At 43.5% G+C, this 25,054-nt stretch overlaps 1 protein-coding gene across 1 annotated transcript in view; it reads right to left on the bottom strand.

Moving 5' to 3' along the window:
* Nucleotides 1–25,054, bottom strand: part of MOSPD2 (motile sperm domain containing 2) — an 88,691-nt gene that overhangs the window by 62,840 nt on the left and 797 nt on the right. Inside the window, exon 2 of the mRNA XM_075854431.1 lies at nt 5,792–5,849. Coding sequence (XP_075710546.1) covers nt 5,792–5,849 — 58 coding nt within the window. The remainder of the gene's footprint in view (nt 1–5,791; nt 5,850–25,054) is intronic.

A 25,054-nucleotide genomic window follows, 5' to 3' on the forward strand; every position in this document is an offset into this window, starting at 1 on the left:
TCTAAATTTTCTACATAGTCTAAGGCTGGGTTCACACAACCTATTTTCAGGCGGAAACGAGGCGTATTATGCCTCGATTTACGTCTGAAAATAGGGCTACAATACGTCGGCAAACATCTGCCCATTCATTTGAATGGGTTTGCCAACGTACTGTGCAGACGACCTGTCATTTACGCGTCGTCGTTTGACAGCTGTCAAACGACGACGCGTAAATTGACTGCCTCGGCAAAGAAGTGCAGGACACTTCTTTGCAACGTAATTTGAGCCGTTCTTCATTGAACTCAATGAAGCACAGCTCAAGATTTACGAGCGTCACAGACGCCTCGCATAATGCGAGGAGGAGATTGTACGTCTGAAACGAGGCAGCTGTTTTCTCCTGAAAACAGTCTGTCTTTTCAGACGTAAAAGACAGTTCACGTGTGCACATACCCAAAGTTAAAATGCTGTCTGTGTGTGCTCTTAGGGCCTGCGGCTGAAGAGGGGGGTGTTAGTTGACATACACAAAGATTGCTATATGGATGCGATTTGTATGGATTTCTATAGATGTCTATGTAAGAAAAGTGGCCATATAGTGTATGCACAATCACACAGTCTCTAGAAGGTCAGTTATTGGGACACACCTCTTATTCATTGAATTCAGGTGTTTCATTCAGTGCCATTGCCGCAGGTGTAAAAAAAAATAAAAAAAATTCCAGGGAAATCTTAATGCTTCAGCATACGAAGAAATTTTGGATAATTGTAGCTTTCAACTTTGTGGGAAACGTTTGGGGTTTGCCCCTTTTCTGTTCCAGAATAACTGTGCCCGAGAGCACAAAGCAAAGTCCATAAAGACATGGTTGGGGGAGTTCGGTGTAGAAGAACTTGACTGGTCCGCACAGAGAAACTACATATTAATACCCACAGATTTAGAATGGGATATCATAAAAACTTCCTGTAGTTGTAATGTGTAGGTGTCCCAATACTTCTGTCTATATAGTGTATGTCAAACACCCCCCCCCCCCCCCCCCCTGCAGCCATGGGGTCCCAGATCAGCAGTTCGTTATATTAGTGTAACTTCTATGGCCGCGGTCTGTCGTTCTAACTTACCCCTTTGATGACTGCGGCCATGCAAGTCCTGCTGCTGTGCTGCGTCACCCCCCCCTGTGAGGCGCCGGCACTCACTTCCGGGTATCGAGCCTGTCTCTCGGAGGGTGCACCTGAAAATCATCATCATCTACTCATGAACTCCTAGACTATAAGAGGGTCACCGCCCTTCTTATCCTCGTCTGAGCATTGTTGTTGTTTCCCTTAGTCTGTCTTGCAAATGGTCTCCTAAGTGTCTTCCAGCTTCCCAGTGTTTCCCGTTCCTGTATTCTGTTTCCCGTGCTATCTGTACCATCCTGGTCTACTGCCGTGCCGTGCTGTTGTCGTGTTGTGCTTCATCTCCACGCCTGTTGTCTACCTGCTGCCTGGTCCCAGCCGAGCCTGCCTTGCTACTCTCTACACTGCCTCAGGTACCCTTTTCTGGACTATAGACTCTGTACCATACCTGTTTGGCCAGCAGCCATCTCGCTACGCGGTACAGCCCAGTGGGTCCACACCCTGCCTCGTGACAATTCGTCCACATACTCCTTTATTTTGACTACATTTCTATAAAGCTATAGCACCCGTCATTCCATGGTTTCTGCTTGTATTGTACGGAGTTCACTTGCAAATATTAGCAGAAAGAACAACAACTCTTTCTATGAAGGGCAGACGCCAATAACCAGTCTGGGTAGTGTCACTTGTCACTTTGTTAATATGACAGATAGTTCCAAGCCTCAGACCAACATGTGACACCCTGGTAGTGGTGCCAGACACATCATATTATATCAGATAAACTACGCCATGCATATTCATACTGAATCGTGCTTGGTACATATATTTATTTCTCTTGGAAATTAATTCCCGTCTTTTTTTTAAAATGTAGCTAAACGTTTGACAAACTTCTGACATGTCATAGTGACATGTCAGAAGTTTGGATTTGTGGGGGTCCGAGCACTAAGACCCCCACCAATCGCTAGAATGAAACAGCTGAAGCGCTCGTGTGAGCGATCAGCTGCTTCGGGTCTGTTCGGCTTTTTCCAGAAAGTCGATGTATCGGAGAACGGGCTCATAGACTTTCTATGGAGTCCGTACTTCGATATATTTATTTCCGGAAAAAGCCGAACAGACTCGAAGCAGCTGAGCACTCACACGAGTGCTTTAGCTGCTTCGTTTTAGAGATTGTTGGGGGTCTCCGTGCTCGGACCCCCACAAATCCAAACTTCTGACATGTCACTATGACATGTCAGAAGTTTAGCTACATTTTAAAGGTTAACTAAACTTTCAGGAACCTTCTGACAAGTCATAGGGACATGTCAGAAGTTCTGATCGGTGGAGGTCCGAGTACTAAGACCCCCACTGATCACTAAAACGAAGGGGCAGAAGTGCTCAGGTGAGCGCTGAGCCACTCTGTTTCTGATCGGCTTTTCTCGGAAAGCCGATGTAATGGTGTATGGACTCAATAGAAAGTCTTATTCACCACTACACCGGCTTTCCAAAAAAAATCTGATCATAAACTAAGCAGGTGAGCGCCCACGCGAGTTCCTCTGCCGCTTCGTTTTAGCAATCAGTGGGGGTCTCAGTGCTCAGACCCCAACAATCAAAACTTCTGACATATCACTAGGACATGTCAGAGGTTTGTTGAAAGTTTAGTTACCCTTTAATTTTTTCACTAAGCCTTACACATTACCAACAATAGAGAACATCTGTTCACTGTAGATCATTGCATTCATTCTACACATTATTCAGTTGTATTGTGATGCAGTTGGCGCGGTGATCCCAGTTTGCTTTCCATCAGCAAACGGGTCAGGAGATCAGTCTGATAGATAGGGGGCTCCAGAGGTGTGATGACAACCTAACAGGCAGATATATCATATCCTGTGAATATGCCAGAAAACCTTCCAGGCGAGAGAACTGCTTTAAAGGCAGTCAGTCACTGAGGCAGACCTCCTAGAACTTTAGGATGCTGAAAGGGAAAAAAGCCAGTGGTTGGACCTACAGCCACTAAGCAGCCCCTCGATCGCTCCTTTAGCAAGACAAAGGGAGGATTTATTAATATAAAGAAAGTTGTAGTCAAATGCACCTTATTTATTAGGGAGCGCAAGCTGCTTAATAAATTAGGCAGACCTCTGGCCGTCCGTGCCCCAGAACGTGAAATGTATGCCAGCCATGAGCTGTTTTGTGGGGTTATATATATATATGCCAGTTTCTGGCGTAAATTATGATCAATTTAACTTGTCATTTGCAACTTTTCTACACCAGAAAACTGGCCTAGAAAAGTTAATGAATTCCGCTGGATTCCCACTGAAGAAGGAAAATCACACATCAAAGTTTTACAAGAACTACTTGAAGACCAAAAAAAGGACAAGGAAGTTCTGACTGTCATGGACTGCACTCCACAGTTTGGACCTCAACCCCTTTACATTTACAGAAGAAAACCAACAGTATCATCAAAATATATTTTTTAGATCATTCTAAATCATCCTGGGATAACAGGGGTGATCTTCTATAATTTTCTGGAAGTAGTAATTTTTTTATCCCCCTCCTGCAATTGACTACTGTAAGATCAATAAATTTGGGAAAAGTAGCATTTCTTAGGTGACTGGGAGGTAGTAAAACCCCCACCATGACCGCCTGCTCGAACTGTAATTGACACCAAAACTAATACCTGCCCAAATCTAAGGGCCCTTTTACATGGGCCAATGATTTCCGACGGAACCTCCAACGGAAACCCCTCAACGGAAGGGCAACGCTGATGTGAACACAGCCTTACTGCAGCATATCGAGCCGGGAGAACAGTTTTTCTCATTATTTACAAACAGCACCAAAGATAAAAAGCTTAGCCTCGAATCCAGTATTGTGGAAGGAATAGACAGAAAACAATGGCAGGTAGAGATAAAAGGGAGCTTCTGATTTCAGACAACATTATCTATCCAGGCCGCACTACAATAGATCTGTTGCGTAGCTACAATTGTATATAAAATATTTTTCCCGATCTGGTCAATAAATTAAATACCACCACAAATAACACATCACAAGTAAAGCAAAGTAGCGGCATGAGACAAACCCAGCACCAAGCTAAAAACACGGAGCAAAGGTGATCGAATGAGAAAGGGGGAAATGTGAAAACAAACAGCATGGGAAAAAATATAAATAAATAAGAGAAAAAGAATGGCGGGGGGGGGGGGGGCGGATGACAGAAAAAAAGAAAAACGTAGAGGAAAAGAAGGAAAACAAAAAGGAGAGAAAAAAAATAGCAGAGTTGAAATAATAAAAAAGACAAAGAAAGAAGAGAGAAACACGGGGTGAGGGAGGATTTACACGAGCGTGTGCGTTTTGCGCACGCAAAATGCACTTAACAGCTCCGTGTGTCAGCAGCGTATGATGCGCGCCTGTGTGATTTTCGCGCAGCCGCCATAATTATGACACTATGTTTGTAAACAGAAAAGCTTGTGGTGCTTTTCTGTTTTCATTCATACTTCTTACTGCTGTTGCGCGAATCACGCACGTCACACAGAAGTGCTTCCATGTGGTGTGCGTGATTTTCACGTACCCATTGACTTCAATGGGTGCGTGATGCGCGAAAAACGCAGAAACGTAGGGCATGTCGTGAGTTTCCGCTGCGTGAAAATCACGGACTGTCTGCACGGCCCCATAGGCTAACGTAGGTCCGTGCGACCCGCGTGAAAATCACGTGCGTTGCACAGACGTATTACACGCTTGTGTAAATACTCCCTAAGGCCTCGTTTACACGAGCGTGATATACGTGCGTGCGACGTATATGCACCTATGTAAGTCTATGGGGGCATGCAGACAGTCCGTGAGTTTTGCGCAGCGTGAGTCCGCTGAAAACAACTCACGACATGTCCGCTCTTTGTGCGCTGTTCGCGCATCACGCACCCATTGAAGTCAATGGGTGCGTGAAAACCACGCATGCTGCACGGAAGCACTTCCGTGCGAACTGCGTGATTCGCGCATCAGCGGTCAAATTCTGAATGTAAACAGAAAAGCACCACGTGATATTACACCAGGGTGATATTACATGGCCCAACGTGGGCCGTGTAAATGAGCGCCGATCAACGAGACGTTGAAAGTTCGTTGATCGGCACTCATTTGCTCCTTTCACAAGGCGCTAGCATGGGTACGAGCCCTCGTTACTCCCATCGATCTGCCGACAACGATAATAGTTTTGTTAATTAAAACGATGCAATCAGCAGATGAACGAGCGTTTGCTCGTTCGTCTGCTGATCGCTGCCCTGTTTCTATGAATGAGCGTTTGCCTGATAATTGGCCCGTGTAAAGTGGCCTTAAGGGATGATGCAAATGAGACTGTGAGCCTGCATGGCATAACAGGGAATCCCTACAACTCTGTAATATAACGTCATAGGCTCTGTGTGTGCTGCCATATGGCACTGTATCACAGGGGTACTCTCCCCTAGAGGCAATGCATTAATCTGACAGAGAACAAAAAAACTCAACGTCTCTATATGAAATCAGAGGCATATAGAAGTACAGTATGGGCCCAAAGACTTCCGTAGGTGCCATTTTACGGAGCTGTATGAAACCATAATATGGCCGTGTGCACCTCAGAGATAAATAAGGGGAGAAAGAGGCTGTGTAAACAGTACAGAGTGACATGTCATTTTATATATATATATATATATATATATATATATATATATATATATATATACACACACACACACACACACACGTTTTGTCTACACACCTTGCATATACTCTTGTGTAAATCTCTTCCGGGTCTCTTGAATTAACTTCTCTTTCTCCTGTAAAGACAACACATGCATAAAAGGTCACAAAGAATACTACTAATATGTTGAGGAAAGAAGTAAAACATAAAGCTACGCAAATCATTTTCCAGTAATTTTGTGCCATATCTAGTAAGATCTATATTATGTTGTATAGGGTGTAGAAATTGTAACAAATTCAAAGCATTGTATTATTGAAGGTTTCAGGCAGACATCCTTTGAAGAGGTTTACTATAGTTTGACGTAAGGTCCCTTTAACACTGTTTTCCCTGTACGTTCGACGCTCCCGATGCATATACATCAAACTCGCCCATAGGCTTCTATTATACCGAAAAAGGCCAAAAGATTGTCTTTTTGCCCTCCGTTGGGCGCTATACGTGGGTTTCTATATTTTTTTTTTTGCTGGACAGATTAGCATAGTAGACTACGCTATTCTATCCAGAGACTATCAGTAAAAAAATGTATACGTTAAAATTATTTTTAACATGGTAGCCTATGAAATATGTATGCCACTGTACAGCATCCGTCACAGGCGGAGGATTTCAACAGCGTTTCATGAAATTGATGCTATTACAGTCTACGGGTGTTGGATCTGTTAAACGGATGATTAACAATTTGCTTCCATCACCCATAGACTACAATGGTTTATACTAGGGCTGGCCAATTAAAAAAAATAAACCGAGATTCAGCGCAATTAACCAACGTTATCTTGCATTTATTTTTTTTTTCAGGTTTCAACTGTGTCTGGACACCGATACAGTTGAATCCAATGAGATGAAAGGTCCCTGCTCTACCATTCACTATGTATCACCAGACGCTCAAGGCTTGGCGAAGACAGGCGCGAGGCAGTGATGTCAGACGCTTGTCTGCGCCAAGCCACACAGACCAAAAGGAGCAGAGGGATCTCCTCCACTTGTCGTTGGAACGAGGTTAGGGGAGTATATATTTTATTAGGCACTATTGGGGCTGTGTGGGGGTATTATACTGTGTGGAGGGCAGCTATGGGGGCATTATATTGTGTGGAGGGCAGTTATTGGGGAATTATACTGTGTGGAGGGCAGTGATAGGGGATTATACTGTGTAGGGCACTATATTGTGTGGGGAGCACTATGGGGGCATTATATTGTGTGGAGAGCAGTTATTGGGGAATTATACTGTGTGAAGGGCAGTGATAGGGGATTATACTGTGTAGGGCACTATATTGTGTGGGGAGCACTATGGGGGCATTATATTGTGTGGAGGGCAGTTATTGGGGAATTATACTGTGTGGAGGGCAGTGATAGGGGATTATACTGTGTAGGGCACTATATTGTGTGGGGAGCACTATGGGGGCATTATATTGTGTGGAGGGCAGTTATTGGGGAATTATACTGTGTGGAGGGCAGTGATAGGGGATTATACTGTGTAGGGCAGTATATTGTGTGGGGAGCACTATGGGGGCATTATATTGTGTGGAGGGCAGTTATTGGGGAATTATACTGTGTGGAGGGCAGTGATAGGGGATTATACTGTGTAGGGCACTATATTGTGTGGGGAGCACTATGGGGGCATTATATTGTGTGGAGGGCAGTTATTGGGGAATTATACTGTGTGGAGGGCAGTGATAGGGGATTATACTGTGTAGGGCACTATATTGTGTGGGGAGCACTATGGGGGCATTACATTGTGTGGAGGGCAGTTATTGGGGAATTCTACTGTGTGGAGGGCAGTGATAGGGGATTATACTGTGTAGGGCACTATATTGTGTGGAGGGCACTATGGGGGCATTATATTGTGTGGAGGGCAGTTATTGGGGAATTATACTGTGTGGAGGGCAGTGATAGGGGATTATACTGTGTAGGGAACTATATTGTGTGGGGAGCACTATGGGGGCATTATATTGTGTGGGGGCAGTGCCAGGGGGTATATTATATACAGTAGGGCACAGCAGGCTCAGGGAATAAATATGAATTCAATAGCGTAACATGCATATAGGGGGAGTGGTATGCAAAGAGGGTGTGGCCTAAATAATAGTTATCGATGTTACGATTTAACATATACATCATGAAAAGTGTCATGAGAGTTGATGACGCATTCGTTGCCATTATAGTCTATGGATGACTTTGTAAGGCTCTGCTCACATCAGCGACAGAGGCTCAATTAGGGGCCCCTGTTGTAGTTCCAGTGAGAAATGCTGGAAGAAATATCCCAGAATGCTACGCTATTTCTTGCAGTAAAACTAAGGACACCCTCACGGAAACCCAACGCAACTCAATTCAGTCAATGGGTTCCATCAATTTCTGTGCTGCAATAGCTCCGGCACGTCCGTTTTTTCGTTCTTCTGTTCCTATGACGGAACAGAGAATGGATAAACTTAGCGGAGATGTGAACAGAGCCTAAAGCTTCCATCACAGCCTCCAGCAGCTTTTCCCATCACATACATCAGAGAATACTAAACGCAGTGTGCAAAGAAATTTTGCAGGGCTTATATAACACGTACTATACTGCCCAACTTTCCAGAATTGAAAAAGAAGATCAGGCATCAAGCTGTTTGCACTGCTGTAAATGTTTCCTGCACTTCACATGGGGGAGTAGTGTGTAAAAAATGAATCCCCTCCCCCAGCCTGCAGTTAGTGACCACTGCATTAAGCTTTTAGAGACCAATTTTATCACAGTGAATAATAGTACGCTAAGTGCAAGTATTGTATGTGCTCTGAGGTTTTGTAATCCACACAACCCTAATGGACTTCGTGAATGATACACAATCTGGATTTCATTATGAAGACATCTCGGGGGGTTCTCCTGGCCTCCTCTTAGCGAAGTATATATATATATATATAAAGAAATATTATGGTTCTTGAATCTCTGCATAAGGCCTTATTCACACGGTTGTATTTCTCGTCCGTGTGCGGTATGTTTCACCCCTTCCCGAATTCCACGGCGGGGGTCGAGTCGGAGTGTATGGAGCAGACTCACAGGCTGAGCCCCCTCCATAGAACGAGCATGTCAGCTGTATCTTACAGCCGACGCTTCAGTGTAATCGACTGTGGCATCTAAGTGGTTAAAATGAGGAGAGCAGCCCACTCTGATGTGCCATTGCCCCCCCCCCCCCCCCCGAGATGCGATCTTGGGGTGCCGATGGTCATTGTGGTATAAAGGCCCCCAGCAGGGGCACAACAATGAAAATAAAAATGCCCAAATAATCTCAATCACATTTCTGATCCACTATCGACTACGCTATTGCTTCCGGCAAAACGACAGGTCCGGTGCACAACAGAGACAAACAGAAACAATGGGCACCGGATCCCTCACCATTGGAGCCTCTGGTTTAAGTTTGTGTCTGTTCAGGATCCCGTTCTGACGGAAAGCTCTGACGGAACGTCGGAACGTCAGAACGGGACCCGAACGCAGATGTGAATGAAGCCTAACTTGCATGCATGGCAGAAGTCTAGCAAGCAAAATGGGGGAGGCCTTCGTACTGGAGGAACATATTGATATAGTTGGTGCTGCTAAAACATGGCTAGACTCTTCACATGACTGGGCTGTAAATCTACAGGGTTTTACACTGTTTCGGAAAGACAGGACAAATAAGAAAGGCGGTGGTGTATGTCTGTATGTGAGAAGTGACATGAAGGTGGTGGTGTATGTCTGTATGTGAGAAGTGATATGATGGCGGTGGTGTATGTCTGTATGTGAGAAGTGATATGATGGCGGTGGTGTATGTCTGTATGTGAGAAGTGATATGAAGGTCGAGTGCGAAAGAGACAATAGTGGGTGAAGTTTGTGAGGAGGTTGAAACCTTGTGGGTGGAATTACAAAGGGAGGTAAACACTGAAAAAAACTTTTGGTGTAATCTATAGACCCCCCCAATATAACTGAGGAGATGGAAGTTCAGCTATATAAACAGATGGAGCAGGCTGCACAGGGGGTACTGTAGTAATAATGGGGGATTTTAATTACCGGGATATTAATTTGCGTCATGGTTTGGCTTCAACTGCAAAGGGGAGAAAGATCCTCAACTTCTTGCAGAAAATTTTATGGGCCAGTTTGTGGAAGATCCAACTAGAAGTGACGCTCTGTTGTATCTGGTCATTTCTAATAATGCAGAGCTTGTTGGGAATGTCAATGTTCGTGAAAACCCCGGTAATAGTGATCACAATATAGTTACATTTTACCTATACTGTAAAAAACAAACACAGGCTGGGAGGTCAAAAACACTTAAGGGGGTTTTACACATGATGATATCGGGCATACGAGCATCATATAACGCTCGTTGCTGATAATTGCCCTGTGTAAACAGGGCAGCGATCAGCAGATGAACAAGCAAATGCTCGATCATCTGCTGGTCGTATAGTTTTAAAAAAGTAAAAGATTATCGTTGTCGGCAGCACAACTTTCTGTATAAATAGGGAGACGCGCTGTCGACATGATAATAATGTATGGGGACAAGTGATCGGAGTAACGACCACTCGTCCCCATCCATAGCTCAGTCTGACATGAGGAAGCGTGCGTCAATCAAGGATGTCTCGTTGATCGGCGCTCGCTGCACCGGCCAAGTGTTGGCCGGTGTAAAACGCACTTTAATTTTAAGAAGGCCAATTTCCCCAGGATGAGTGCTGCAATTCAGGATATAGACTGGGGAAAACTAATGTCAAATAATGGTACAAATGATAAATGGGAGATTTTAAAATCCACTTTGTATAATTATAGTGCAAAATTTATTCCTACAGGTAACAAGTATAAACGACTAAAATGAAACCCCACGTGTAAAAAGGGCAATACATGACAAAAAAAAGGCATTTGAAAAATACTAATTTGAGGGTACAGCTGTAGCCTTTGTAAACTATAAAGAGCTTAATAAAATCTGTAAAAAGGTAATAAAATTAGCAAAAATACAAAATGAAAGGCGGGTGGCCAAGGACAGTAAAATAAATCCCCAAAAATTCCTCAAGTATATAAATGAAAAAAAAGGTCTGAACATGTAGGACCCCTAAATAGCAGTAATGGGGAGTTGGTCACAGGGGATCAAGAGAAGGCAGAGTTACTAAATGGGTTCTTTAGCTCTGTATATACAACAGAAGAAAGAGCAGCTGATGTAGCCGGTGCCAGTGCTGTTAATATATCAGTTGATATACTGAATTGGATGAATGTAGATATGGTGCAAGCTAAATTAAATAAAATAAATACACACAAGGCCCCGGGACCAGATGGGTCTCACCCTAGAGTTCTTAAAGAGCTTAGTTCAGATATTTCTGTTCCCCGCTTCATAATATTCAGAGATTCTCTAGTGACTGGTATAGTGCCAAGGAATTGGCGCAGGGCAAATCTGGTGCCTATTTTCAAAAAGGGCTCTAGGTCTTCCCCGGGTAATTATAGACCAGTAAACTTAAAGAGGCTCTGTCACCACATTATAAGTGCCCTATCTCCTACATAAGGAGATCGGCGCTATAATGTAGGTGACAGCAGTGCTTTTTATAAAATAAAAAAAAACGATCTATTTACACCACTTTTTTTTTAGCGATTTTAGCTTTATTCTAATGACAAGTGGGCGTTGTACAGGGGAGTGTATGATGCTGACCAATCAGCATCATACACTTCTCTTCATTCATTCATTCATTTCCTCAGCACATAGGGATCCTGTTAGATCAGTATGTGCTGTCTTATACTAACACATTAACGATACTGAAGTGTTTAGACAGTGAATAGACATTCCACGGGATGCCTATTCACAATCTCTGCACTTCGTTAATGTTTCTGTGGTAGTTACAGCAGAGCAAGCGTAATCCCGCGAGATTATTGCTGTAAGTACCACAGAAACATTAACGAAGGATCCCTATGTGCTGAGGAAATGAATGGAGAGAAGTGTATGACGCTGATTGGTCAGCGTCATACACTCATCTGTACAACGCCCACTTGGTCAATAGTAAAACACGCCCAGTTGTCCATTGAGAAACTCATTAGCATAAAGCTAAAATCGCTAATAAAGTGGTGAAAATAGATTGTTTTTTTTAAATAAAAAGCACTGCTATCACCTACATTACAGTGCCAATCTCCTTATGTAGGAGATAGGATACTTATAATGTGGTGACAGAGTCTCTAACATCCATTGTGGGAAAAATGTTTGAGGGGCTATTGAGGGACTATATACAGGATGTGACAAAAAATGTTTATTATAAGTGACAGCCAGCACAGATTTACTAAGGACAGAAGCTGTCAAACCAACCTGATCTGTTTTTATGAAGAGGTGAGCAGAAGCCTAGACAGAGGGGCCGCTGTGGGTATAGTGTTTTTGGACTTTGGAAAGGCATTTGACACTGTCCCTCATAGACGTCTAATGGGTAAATTAAGGACTATAGGTTTAGAAAGTATAGTTTGTAATTGGATTGAGAATTGGCTCAAGGACCGTATCCAGAGAGTTGTGGTCAATGATTCCTACTCTGAATGGTCCCCGGTTATAAGTGGAGTACCCCAGGGTTCAGTGCTGGGACCACTAACATTCAACTTATTTATTAATGATATAGAGGATGGGATTAATAGCACTATTTCTATTTTTGCAGATGACACCAAGCTATGTAGTATAGTTCAGTCTATGGAAGATGTTGGTAAATTGCAAGCTGATTTGGAGGCACTGAGTGTTTGAGAATCCACTTGGCAATTGAGATTTAATGTAGATAAATGTAAAGTTATGCATCTGGGTACGAACAACCTGCATGCATCATATGTCCTAGGGGGCGCTACACTGGCGGATTCACTTGTTGAGAAGGATCTGGGTGTTCTTGTAAATCATAAACTCAATAACAGCATGCAGTGTCAATCAGCTGCTTCAAAGGCCTGCAGGATATTGTCGTGTATTAAAAGAGGCATGGACTCGAGGGATAGGGATGTAATATTGCCACTTTACAAAGCATTAGTGAGGCCTCATCTAGAATATGCAGTTCAGTTCTGGGCTCCAGTTCATAGAAAGGATGCCCTGGAGTTGGAAAAAATACAAAGAAGAGCAACGAAGCTAATAAGGGGCATGGAGAATCTAAGTTATGAGGAAAGATTAAAATAATTAAACCTATTTAGTCTTGAAAAGAGACGACTAAGGGGGGGGCATGATTAACTTACATAAATATATGAATGGCACATACAAAAAATATGGTGAAATCCTGTTCCATATAAAACCCCCTCAAAAAACAAGGGGCACTCCCTCCGTCTAGAGTAAAAAAAGGTTCAATCTGCGGAGGCGACAAGGCTTCTTTACTGTAAGAACTGTGAATCTATGGAATAGACACCGCAGGAGCTGTCACAGCAGGGACAGGAGATGGCTTTAACCCCTTCCCGCTCCTGGACGTACTATTAGGTCATAGTAGCTGTATCGTTCGCGCTCCATGACCTAATAGTACGTCTCGGGAGTAACGGCCGTTTCGGCCGTCCTCCCGACACATACAGGAGCTGTGAAAGCTTCTGTCTCGTACAGCAGCTGTCACAACTCCTACAGCGGGGACCGATCTGTGTGAGGTCTTTTCTTCACACATCAGTTGCTTAAGAATTGCAGAGAGAAAAAAAAAAAGGAAAACCTGGAAAGTTTGAAGAGAAACAGATGACACGCAGAAGTCACACAGCACCCTAGATAAGATTTGTAAGAGAGAACAAGCCAAACCTTCACCTAACCTGCAAACGCTGATGCTGCTGCAGAATCAACTGTAGCCTCTGCTGCCGATGTGGCCGTCACGATGCAGGACCTGTGAGTGACGTCACAGATCTGCACTGTCACAAGCTGGGCGTTCTGAAGAGAAGAGGATGTTACTTCTCATCAGAGCGCCCAGCTAGTAAAAGTAGTAAACACACCCCGATGTACGCACATAATACACGCCCACTTGGACTTTTACTTTTAAACACACCCACTTGGACTTTTGCAAGCCTCATTTGCATAATTACAAAAATGGTCATAACTTGGCCAAAAATGCTCGTTTTTTAAAAATAAAAACGTTACTGTAATCTACATTGCAGCGCCTATCTGCTGCAATAGCAGATAGGGGTTGCAAAATCTGGTGACAGAGCCTCTTTAAGACTAGTGTTTCATGCGCCATTCTTAATAGGAAACAAACTGTAGTAACATGCAACAAATTTATTAAGAGGCGCAGGCCACTTAAAGGGGTGTTCCCAGAATAAAAAAGATATTACCTACCCACCGGATAGGTGATCATTTTCTGATGGCTGGGGCTCCACAAACGAGATTAAATCCTCCTCACTGCATACGTCGCATTGAGGAGTTTAAAAGAAGTGGCGGTCGATCATGCACCTGCCGCTGCATTCAAGGTCTATAAGAATGACGGAAACAGCCAATTCATCTGTTTCCCTCATTCCTGTTGACTTTGAATGGAGCGGAAGCGCGCATGCTCTAGGAGGAAAAGGGGGTTCAGGACCCTGTTCTCACGATCGGTGAGGAACTCCGCACTGGGGCCCACAGCGATCAGAAAATGATCACCTATCCTGTGAATAGGCAATATTTTTTTTTTATTCTGGTACAACCCCTTTAATAAATTTGTTGCATCTTCGGCTTTCTGTACACCACTGAAATCTATGCCAGCTCCTGGCGTAAATTATAGTAAAATCGTAGGGCCGTAGGTGGCCTGGCCCTTCCACTAAGCTCTGCGCACTTTATATAAAGTTCCAAAAAGTAGAAACGTCTGAAAAGTCTAAACTTTTTGTGACTTTTGAGCTGTTTGCAATTTTTCTATGCCAATTTTAGTTAATACATTCCTCCGATGTGCTCTATGCTCTGGTTGCCTGCATGCAGGAGATAATTTAGGATTCTGGGAAAACCCTTTTAATAAGGGTATGTTCACACGCCTTAGCAAAATAAGTCTGAAAATACGGAGCTGTTTTTGTAACTACTCACGTTTTTCGCAGCGTATTTTGCGGACGTTATTGTAGCGGTTTTTCAGTGGAAAAACTGCTCCAAAAATGTCCCAAGAAGTGACATGCACTTCTTTGACAGCGACACGTAAAATTACACCTCGTGGGAACAGAACATCGTAAAACCCATTGAAAGCAATGGGCAGATGTTTGTAGGCGTAATGGAGCAGTTTTTTCAGGCGTAATTCGAGGCGTAAAACGCCCGAATTACATCTGAAAACAGTGCGTGTGAACCTACCCTAACACAGTATGCAGGAAATTGTTATGCTCCCTGGGAGTCGAATTATGTTTTTGGGCCCATTTGTGAGCATTTTGGTCACATCTGTATCATGGCCATGTGATCTGTAACTTCTGGAATCACAGCGTTTAGGATGAATAATGTGACCCTATTTATGGCGTGTATATTATGTCAATAGTGGTGTATAGTGTAGGTATATCCAGCACTCAAGATAAAAGTTATACGGTTTATTAGGTCATGTTTAAAACAACAAATCCCGGGACCACGCTTACGCGTTTCAGACCAGTGGGGTCCTTAATCACAAGCTATGATTAAGGATCCCACTGGTCTGAAACGTGTAAGCATGGCCCTGGGATTTTTTGTTTTAACCTCGTTGTTTTAAACATGACCTAATAAACCTTATAACTTATCTTGAGTGCTGGATATACCTACACTACATACCACTATTGCCTTGATTACCTGCTGGTGACACAGGACCAGCTTGGGAATATCTACGAGCACCTGCAGTATCTGGATTCATTTATACTAACTTGCATGATTCAAACGCAACGGAAACGCAGTGGAAACGCAATGGATATGTGGTGAGCAAACTTTTTGTAACACTTCTCTAATTTTTTTACTGTGTATATTATGTGGCAAATATAAGTACCATGCAACCTCTAATAACATTAATGAACCAGCTGAAACTGGCAAAATAATGTGGGCAACGCTTCATTTGCACTGCAGAACTACAAGTACAATGGTGCTGTCACAGGATATACAATAACTGAAGGACATTTACATTTAGAGTCGAATCCATTGAACCGTGAAAAACCAATTTGTTGCCTCTCCAGGTCCTGCCTAAATAATGTAACTCATCTCCCTCTCTAAATACAGGCAGACAGGATATGTACGCTTTCACACTGCGTTTATGGTCTCCGTTTGGCGTATACGCCAGGATAGGATCCCAACGTATATGTTAGACGGAGGTTGTGATGGATGCCTAACATAGTGGCATCCGTGTCCCATAGACTATTATGGGATTGTTAAACAGATAGGCCTTGAACTCTCATGACCTTTTCATGGCGTATAAGTTAAACAGATGCATGTGATGTATGCCATGCAATTACAAACATCACATATAGGCTCCCATGTTAAAAAAAAATAAATAAATAAATTGTACAGTATACAGTTTTTGTTTTGCCTCTGGATAGAGTAGCGTAGTCAACTATTCTGTTCTACCCAGCAAGAAAACATATCCCCAACATATACCACCCAAAGGAGGCCAAAAGGACACTCTTTTGGCGTCAATCGGTATAATGGGAACTTTTGATGTTTGCAACGGCTTTCCCGGCGCATTCGTCAAACATGCAGGGGAAACGCAGTGTGAAAGGGACCTAACATTCATTTCATGGGGCACTATCATACATGGAAGGGAGAAAGGCCCAATCATTTTTAATACACAATCGTTCAATTTATGATGTATAGCAAATTACAAATTATTATTAAGAAGGGGATGCGAGCTATGTTCAGATCCTTGACGTGATTCTCCCCGACCATTGAGGAGCCTGCAAATGGAATATTCTCAGCTGTTTTTTCAGGTCACAAATGTTCAATGGGTGCTGCTATTTTAGAAACAGGCTACATTCACACGTCAGTGAAAAAAAGCGGATCAACTGTCAGTGTTTCATGGCCGTTTTACATCAGTGTCTCCAAAATTTTCATCCATTTCCAGTCCGTCTGTCAATTTTTAATGGCCGTTTGCCATACGTTTTTCATGGACGTTAAAAAGACCTGATGGATTTAATTTGTTCGTTTTATTGTCCAAACCGTCTGAAAACACCAGTTCCCATGTAGATAGTGCTGCAATGACCGTGTAGATAATGCCACAATGCCCACTGTAGATAGTGCCCACAGTGCCACAGTGCCAACCGCAGATCGTGCCACAGTGCCCACATGTAAGGTGACAGTGCCATAGTGCCCACATATAAAGTGGCAGTGCCGTCATAGTGCCACAGTGCCCATGTAGAAAGCACAACAGTGTCCCCTGTAGATAGTCACACCACCATATAGTGCCACAGTGCCCATGTAGATAGCGCCACATCCCTGTAGATAGCACCAACCCCCTCTTTGTAGATAGCACCACTCCCCACTGTAGATAGCACCACCCATTGCAGAAAAGTACCCCCCATGTAGATAGCGGCACCCCCACATGTAGATATCGGTAGATAGTATCGGCTGGATTTCGCGGCCCGACCGCAGTACAGGTGAACGGGACTCCTGCCATCATAGACATTTTATGATGCTAGGAGTCTCTGCCTCCCCAGAACTGCTGTTCTGTATAATTTTGTGCAGTATGAAAGAGCAGTTCTGTGGGGAGGCAGAGACTCCTAGCATTATAAAATATGTCTATGATGGCAGGAGTCCCGTTCACCTGTACCGTGGTTGGGCTGGGAAATCCAGCCGACACACCGTTTTCCACAGTCCGAACTCGGTCGTGTGCAAGAAACAGAACATGCTAGCAATCTCGCCGTCAATCAATAACAAAGTAACAGAATTTGAGAAGCCAAATCAAAACGGACAACCAATAAGGCTGCACTTCTTGTTGTCATTGTTGCAAAAATGGCCGTCGTAACAAAACATTACCAAACTTTGGCTACGGTTTTAAATTTTGGTTTACTATAGGACCATTCTTCATTTTTGGGTGACATCCTTAGCAACATCTGTGCTCTATAACAGTATGGCGAGGGCTCAGAAGCGGAGGGGAATACAAATTGATTGTTTTTTTAGGACGTTTGCAGCAGTTTGTAAAAAATTTTAAGAACCTGGATAACCGCTTTAAAATAAGAACACTGAGGCCTTATTCACACCAGCGAGATTAGCATCTGCAAAAAACGGCCATTTTTCATGCATATGAATGAACGTCCTTGTTGAGGCCATGTGTGTCATCCGTTTTTATCGTCCAGGTTTCTCCTCTGCCAGCACTTCCTGCTTTCACTTTTTTTTTCTCTGCATTTCTTCAGCAACGGATGCATGAAAAACGGACAGCGCACAGATGTTGTCCGTGAGCGGACTGTTTTCTTCATCACACACTTATCGACTTTATCGGGAGAGTCTGGTTTGCAAAAACAGACAAGAATAGGATATGTTGAGTTTTGCGCAACAGGCACACGTTCCATGAAAAAACACAATGTGTCAATAGCCTGATTGAATTGTATGGGTCATTGTGATGTCCGTTGTTAAAATGGATGAGAAACACGCTCGTGTGAATAAGGGTATGTGCACACACAAAATAAAAAACGTCTGAAAATAGTGAGCGGTTTAACAGCGCCTAATTTTCAGACGTTTTTTTAAGCAACTTGCATTTTTCACTGTATTTGTTACGGCTGTTTTTGGAGCGGTTTATCTATAGTCAATGAAAAACAGCTCCAAAAACTGCTCAAGAAGTGACTTGCACTTCTTTTTCGCGGGCGTTTTTTTAACGCAGCCGTTTTTCAAAACGGCCGCGTAAAAAAATGCCCCTTCGGAACAGAACGCGCTTTTTCCCACTGAAATCAATGGGCAGATGTGTGGAGGCGTTCTGCTTCCGATTTTTCCGCCGTTTACGGCCCGAAAATACGCCGTGTGAACATACCCTAAGGCCTGAAGTATTTCTAGCAGATTGGTATACACAGATAATTTCTGCCCACTCAAATGCCAGCACAGTGATAAAAAAGGCATCTTGTGGAACCAGCCGCAGGTGTTACAGGGTCACACGATTGCTGTAAGCGGTCCCAGCTACTCTTGCTTTTTCCAGCAGGAATAAACAGCAGCACATGGAGTCATTTCAAGAGGGGCCTGCTGGCACATTCTGATCAAATGAAAATGGGTCAAATCATCAGAGCATGTAGGAAAACCTTTCAAGAAGGAGACACTCCGTATGCTGCGATCTACTTGCATCTCTTGGAAATGTCAATTTCTCCTTGTGTATAACTGATCAGAGGAACGTTTCTATGTGTTTACAGCCAAAAACTAGGAAAAGCACCAAAGGTCAAGTCATCACACGGCTTAGAAGCACTGGATGTCGACCAAGACAAAACATAAAAATTGTGTGAGTTTATTTTTTGTAAAATATATTTTTTTTAGAAGATGACACTGAAGGAAATATACCAATAAAATGTGCTACATCCGGTTCCAGATGGTCTGGATATCTACATGACCCATATTCTGTCAAAAATATCCCAAATAGCTCTTTTCCAGAAGGAATAAAACTGACTCTAGTGCCACCTACAGGTGGCTATCCTGTAAGTTAATGGCCCTCCCTTTAAAAAGGATCTGTCAGTTTTCCTGACCTGTCCATTTGTTAAATACTTGTATTCCCCATAACATAACCATTCCTATGTAGCTTTTCTAAGAACTCTGCGTTGTACCATTCCTCTGTTATTCCTCAAGGAAATGTATTAACAACTGGGTGTTACCAGTCGGTGGTGTGTTCCAACATAGTCTGACAGTCATTCTAGTTATGTGAGAATATGTAGGGACACGCTTCTTTGACAAGGAGATTGGCAACAACCAGATGTCAATTTATTCATAAATTTCTAGGAAAAATAACAGAAGAACAGCGTAACCCAAAGTTCTAAGTAAAGATGCCCCATCATTGTTGTTTTTTATTGGGAATACAAGTATTTACTGAAACAAACAATGTCAGGAGAGCGGAGAGGTCCCCTTTAAAAGAAAACTAAACATAGAAAATGCACAAAAAACTTCCCAGAAATTCCTCCCTTAATCTTCTACTTTCCTTAGATTTTTTTTTTGGGTCCAATATTGCAAAAAAAATACCCAGGAATATACAAATAATTATTCTATGTGTTCCAGATGATCAGCCACCCCCATTTTCTTACAATTCCGTGTCTGCCTGTAAGACAACTGGCTGCAGCAGGATCATCCACCCTGTGCCCTGTCTGCACATAGATTATTCATCCCCTTCAATAAGCCCCACCCCCTCAGCCTTTCATCAGCCAAAAATGGAAGAGATTAGCAGGAAATTAACTTGTGGTCTCTGCAGGATTTCTACAAGATTGTCTCCAAAATGGCAATAAGTGTAAGCAACTTTATCTCCGGTTACTTTTATCATTCATTTCTAGGTCTAGTGTTCCTTTAAAGTGAACCGCCCACATTACCCTATTAGTTTCAGTGCCCTGTAAGTATAGAATGTCGAATGGGCGGTCCCCAGTTCTCAATGTCTATGGCACCAAAACTAACAGGGCGAATTGCAGGGTAACATGGGCGGCTAGCAGGAAAATAAAATGAGTGCTGAACTCAGCGCTGCAGCAGCTGCTAAGCTATCGAGCTTGTTTTATATGTTTGAGGACGGGACAGGTCCTCTTTAAAGAGGCTCCGTCACCAGATTATAAGTGCCATATCTCCTACATAATGTGATTGGCGCTGTAATGTAGATAACAGCAGTGGTTTTTATTTTGACAAATTATCATTTTTGAGCAAGTTATGAGCTAGTTTAGACTTATGCAAATTAGTTTCTTAATGACCAACTGGGCGTGTTTTTAGTTTTTACCAACTGGGCGTTGTACAGTGGAGTGTCTGACGCTGACCAATCAGTGACCAATCAGCGTCCTACACTTCATTGTTCCAGCCCAGCATGATCCACAGCACAGTGTGATTGTGCAGTGAAAGAAGCTGGGCTGGAACAATGAGAAGTGTAGGACGCTGATTGGTCATTGTCATCCTCTTCTCATTGTTCCAGCCCAGCTTCTTCCACTGCACAATCACACTGTAACAATGGACTGGAACAATGAAGTGTATGACGCTGATTAGCCACTGATTGGTCAGCATCAGACACTCCTCTGTACAACACCCAGTTGGTAAAAAGTAAAAAAAAAATGCCCAGTTGTCTATTAAGAAACTAATTTTCATAAATCTAAAATTGTTCATAACTTGCTCAAAAATGATCGTTTGACAAAATAAAAACCACTGTTATCTACATTACAGCGCCAATCAGATTATGTAGGAGATAGGACACTTATAATCTGGTGACAGAGCCTCTTTAAGGAGCCTTCTGCAGGAGAGCGATCAGTGATGTTCATCTGTCATTATTCCCTACCATTACCTTAGATCAGTGATATGTATGGGTAATATTTTATTTCGTGGGCTCCTGCTGCGGGAATGAGGTCAGACAGAGGAGAGTATGATTGCAAGACCAACCTACACATAGGTCTGCATAGGAGCTGTAGACACAAAACAGTAGGGTATTCTTAATCAAACTATTAGAAAAAAGTTTCTTCACTATAAGATAGAGCTTGACGTTTATTTATCTGCAATTTTTATATATTATATTATATATATATATATATATATATATATATATATATACACATATATACATATACACACATACATACACACAGTATTGGTGGTTGACTAGAGGAGTTTAGCAAGGTCATAAGTTGATCTCTATGCAAGATCTCCAATTAAGGCCAAATCAAAACTTTTCTCAGAAGCAAAAAAAACTCTTAACAGCGGGGTTCCCAAAAATGGACTGAAATCACATGCCCGTGTAGGTCAGAGAACAGGAACTGAGAGTCCGGCCAAAAATCAGAGTTGTGAACTTATCCAGGAGACCGGGTGACATGTGGTTTCTGTAGTTTATCATGCAGTAAATATTCTCACAACATTTACAGACCTTGCTCTGTGCGGACGCTGATGATTATTTTATATGTTTATCTATTGCCATAACATCAGTCCCTACAGGTCAATGCAACACAATACGAAATATTCCTCTGTGCCTGTAAATAGACAGCAGTCATACACGAAGAATAAGAAAAAGAAAGAAATTGGGGGTCATCAGCGCAGAAAGATACTTTAGGGGCCATTATGGTTTAGATTAAAGCTGGCTGTAGAAATTAGATTTTTTTCCCCCATAGACCCCTCCAATTTTGATCCAGAAGGTCCCTCAAACCAAATGTGCATGTTTATGGGGGCTAAATAATTGTTCAGCTATCTCCCCTTACTCCACTAGGACCGTATGTCATTTCTATGGTGTGGACGATAAGTTACCATCAGAAGCTCCTGGCGCCACTTATCTTTGGTGAAACAATGCCGTCACAGGTATAAAATTTTCATTGTCAAAATGGTGTGCTCTGCGACTTGCAATTTGTTATCTGCAAGATCTCCGTTTGCATTCAGTGAATGTAAGTCACCAGTTGTTAAATGAAACTGAGAAAAATGGAGACATTGCCTTGGTCTCCACCGTAGTGTTGAGTTGCGTTCTCACAGTCGAAGGATCGTCCACTGGCGGTCTGGCAGCTCTTCTACTGTTTTTAGGAGTCCAGTTTTCTCCATGTCCTCATTAACCGACAGTCTTATTTAACAAATTGTTTTTATTTTGCATTAGAAGTAAAACATAGAAAACCAGATAAATTTGCTACGGCCGTGTTCGCATTGACCCGCAGAATAACATGTCTTTTCTAACGCAGGGTGAACGCCGTAAAAAGGAAAACCAAAAAACAGATTGAGGAATTGCTGGGGTTTATTTTCCATTCCATCCCACAAGATACTTTTATGTTTTTCCTTACATTATATGGTACAATAAATGGTCAGTGATCCGTGGAAAGAAAGGACATGGATTGGAAAGTGGGGTCCGTTTTCACAGACCCGATTCATGGGTCCATGAAAACTATCGGGTGCCATTCGGATGCCGCGAAAAACGGCCCAAATGGCACTCGGTCGAGTGCCCAGACTGTGATAACATGAGAGGGACATTAGAAGTTCCTGTAATGTATCAGCAGTCGTAGTTTGATTGACAGCCATAAAAATAAATCATATGACCGTTTTCTTTCTTCCCTAAAGTGTACTGTGGCTTATGTGGCAAGGCTTGATATCACTTCCAGAAATAAAACCGGCTTCCCACCGGGACCACATACACCACAGCCAGACACTGAAAAAGAGGATTCTGATGTATGACTAGAGTATGGACTATAAAGAGCTAAAATGAAAAAGGAATATCTAGAAAAATAAAAGACCCGAGTCGCCGTCTAAGGGAATGTTCACACGGCCTTTTTTCGGGCCATAAACGCCCGAAAAATCGGAAGTACGCCTCCAAACATCTGCCCATTGATTTCAATGGGAAAAACGGCGCTCTTTTCCGACGGGCCGTTTTTTTACGCGGTCGTTTTGGAAAACGGCCGTGTAAAAAAACAGCCGCGAAAAAAAAAGCACTCCCTTCACGAATACAACAACCCATAACTAGGACTCCACCGGATTTTTCAGGAGTGATCCTATTAACCATTTGTTTTGTGTCGTTTTGACTACTAGGAGTGCGGACCTGTAGTTGTAATGATATAAGGCAGCATATTTCGCGGACAGATCCACCTCCAGTGACATGTCCGTTTTAGTTACCACCTGTAATGTCCATAAAGCAAAGATTCTTAGAAATCTGTGTCGTGCTCCTGGAAATGTATGGATAAATTTACACCTTGTTGTCACTAGTTGCGGGGGGGGGGGGGGCGGTTCATACACAGTCTGACCAACTCACAGTCTTAGGGCTTAACTCCAAAAACGGCCGTAAAAAACGCTTGATTCTTTAAAAACGGCTGTTTTCCCGTGAAGCGTGTGAACATACCCTGAATTACTGCACTCTTCATTGCAGTGGTCTCCCACTGTTACCAAACTACAACTCCCATCATTCCATGACAGCCTGCTACAGCGGCAGAGCCACAGGTCAGAGAACACCGGTATTGTGTCCCGTAAAGTAACTTCAGAACAATCACATAATCCGAAATGTACATCTGATGTTGGTACAAATGATCCTCATGGCACCCTTTATTTATATGATGACATCCGCACTCCTTCACCTGATAATGACACCACAGTCCCCACCGCACACCTGATGACACTACATAGTCCCCACCGCACACCTGATGACACTACATAGTCCCCACCACACACCTGATAATGACACCACATACCTGATAATGACACCACACAGTCCCCACCGCACACCTGATAATGACACCACACACCTGATAATGACACCACATAGTCCCCACCGCACACCTGATAATGACACCAGTCCCCACCACACACCTGATAATGACACCAGTCCCCACCACACACCTGATAATGACACCACACAGTCCCCACCGCACACCTGATGACACCACAGTCCCCACCGCACACCTGATAATGACACCACATAGTCCCCACCGGACACCTGATAATGACACCACAGTCCCCACCGCACACCTGATAATGACACCACAGTCCCCACCGCACACCTGATAATGACACCAGTCCCCACCACACACCTGATAATGACATCACATAGTCCCCACCGCACACCTGATAATGACACCAGTCCCCACCACACACCTGATGACACCACAGTCCCCACCGCACACCTGATAATGACATCACATAGTCCCCACCGCACACCTGATGACACCAGTCCCCACCGCACACCTGATAATGACATCACATAGTCCCCACCGCACACCTGATAATGACACCACATAGTCCCCACCGCACACCTGATAATGACACCACATAGTCCCCACCGCACACCTGATAATGACACCACATAGTCCCCACCGCACACCTGATAATGACACCACATAGTCCCCACCGCACACCTGATAAGGACACCAGTCCCCACCGCACACCTGATAATGACACCAGTCCCCACCGTACACCTGATAATGACACCATAGTCCCCACCGCACACCTGATAATGACACCACATAGTCCCCACCGCACACCTGATAATGACACCACATAGTCCCCACCGCACACCTGATAATGACACCACATAGTCCCCACCGCACACCTGATAATGACACCACATAGTCCCCACCGCACACCTGATAATGACACCCCAGTCCCCACCGTACACCTGATAATGACACCACATAGTCCCCACCGCCCACCTGATAATGACACCAGTCCCCACCGCACACCTGATAATGACACCACACAGTCCGCACCGCACACCTGATAATGACACCAGTCCCCACCGCACACCTGATAATGACACCACACAGTCCGCACCGCACACCTGATAATGACACCAGTCCCCACCACACACCTGATAATGACACCACACAGTCCGCACCGCACACCTGATAATGACACC

The sequence above is a fragment of the Rhinoderma darwinii genome, chromosome 2 (assembly GCF_050947455.1).
Source record: "Rhinoderma darwinii isolate aRhiDar2 chromosome 2, aRhiDar2.hap1, whole genome shotgun sequence".
NCBI classification, from domain to species: domain Eukaryota; kingdom Metazoa; phylum Chordata; class Amphibia; order Anura; family Rhinodermatidae; genus Rhinoderma; species Rhinoderma darwinii.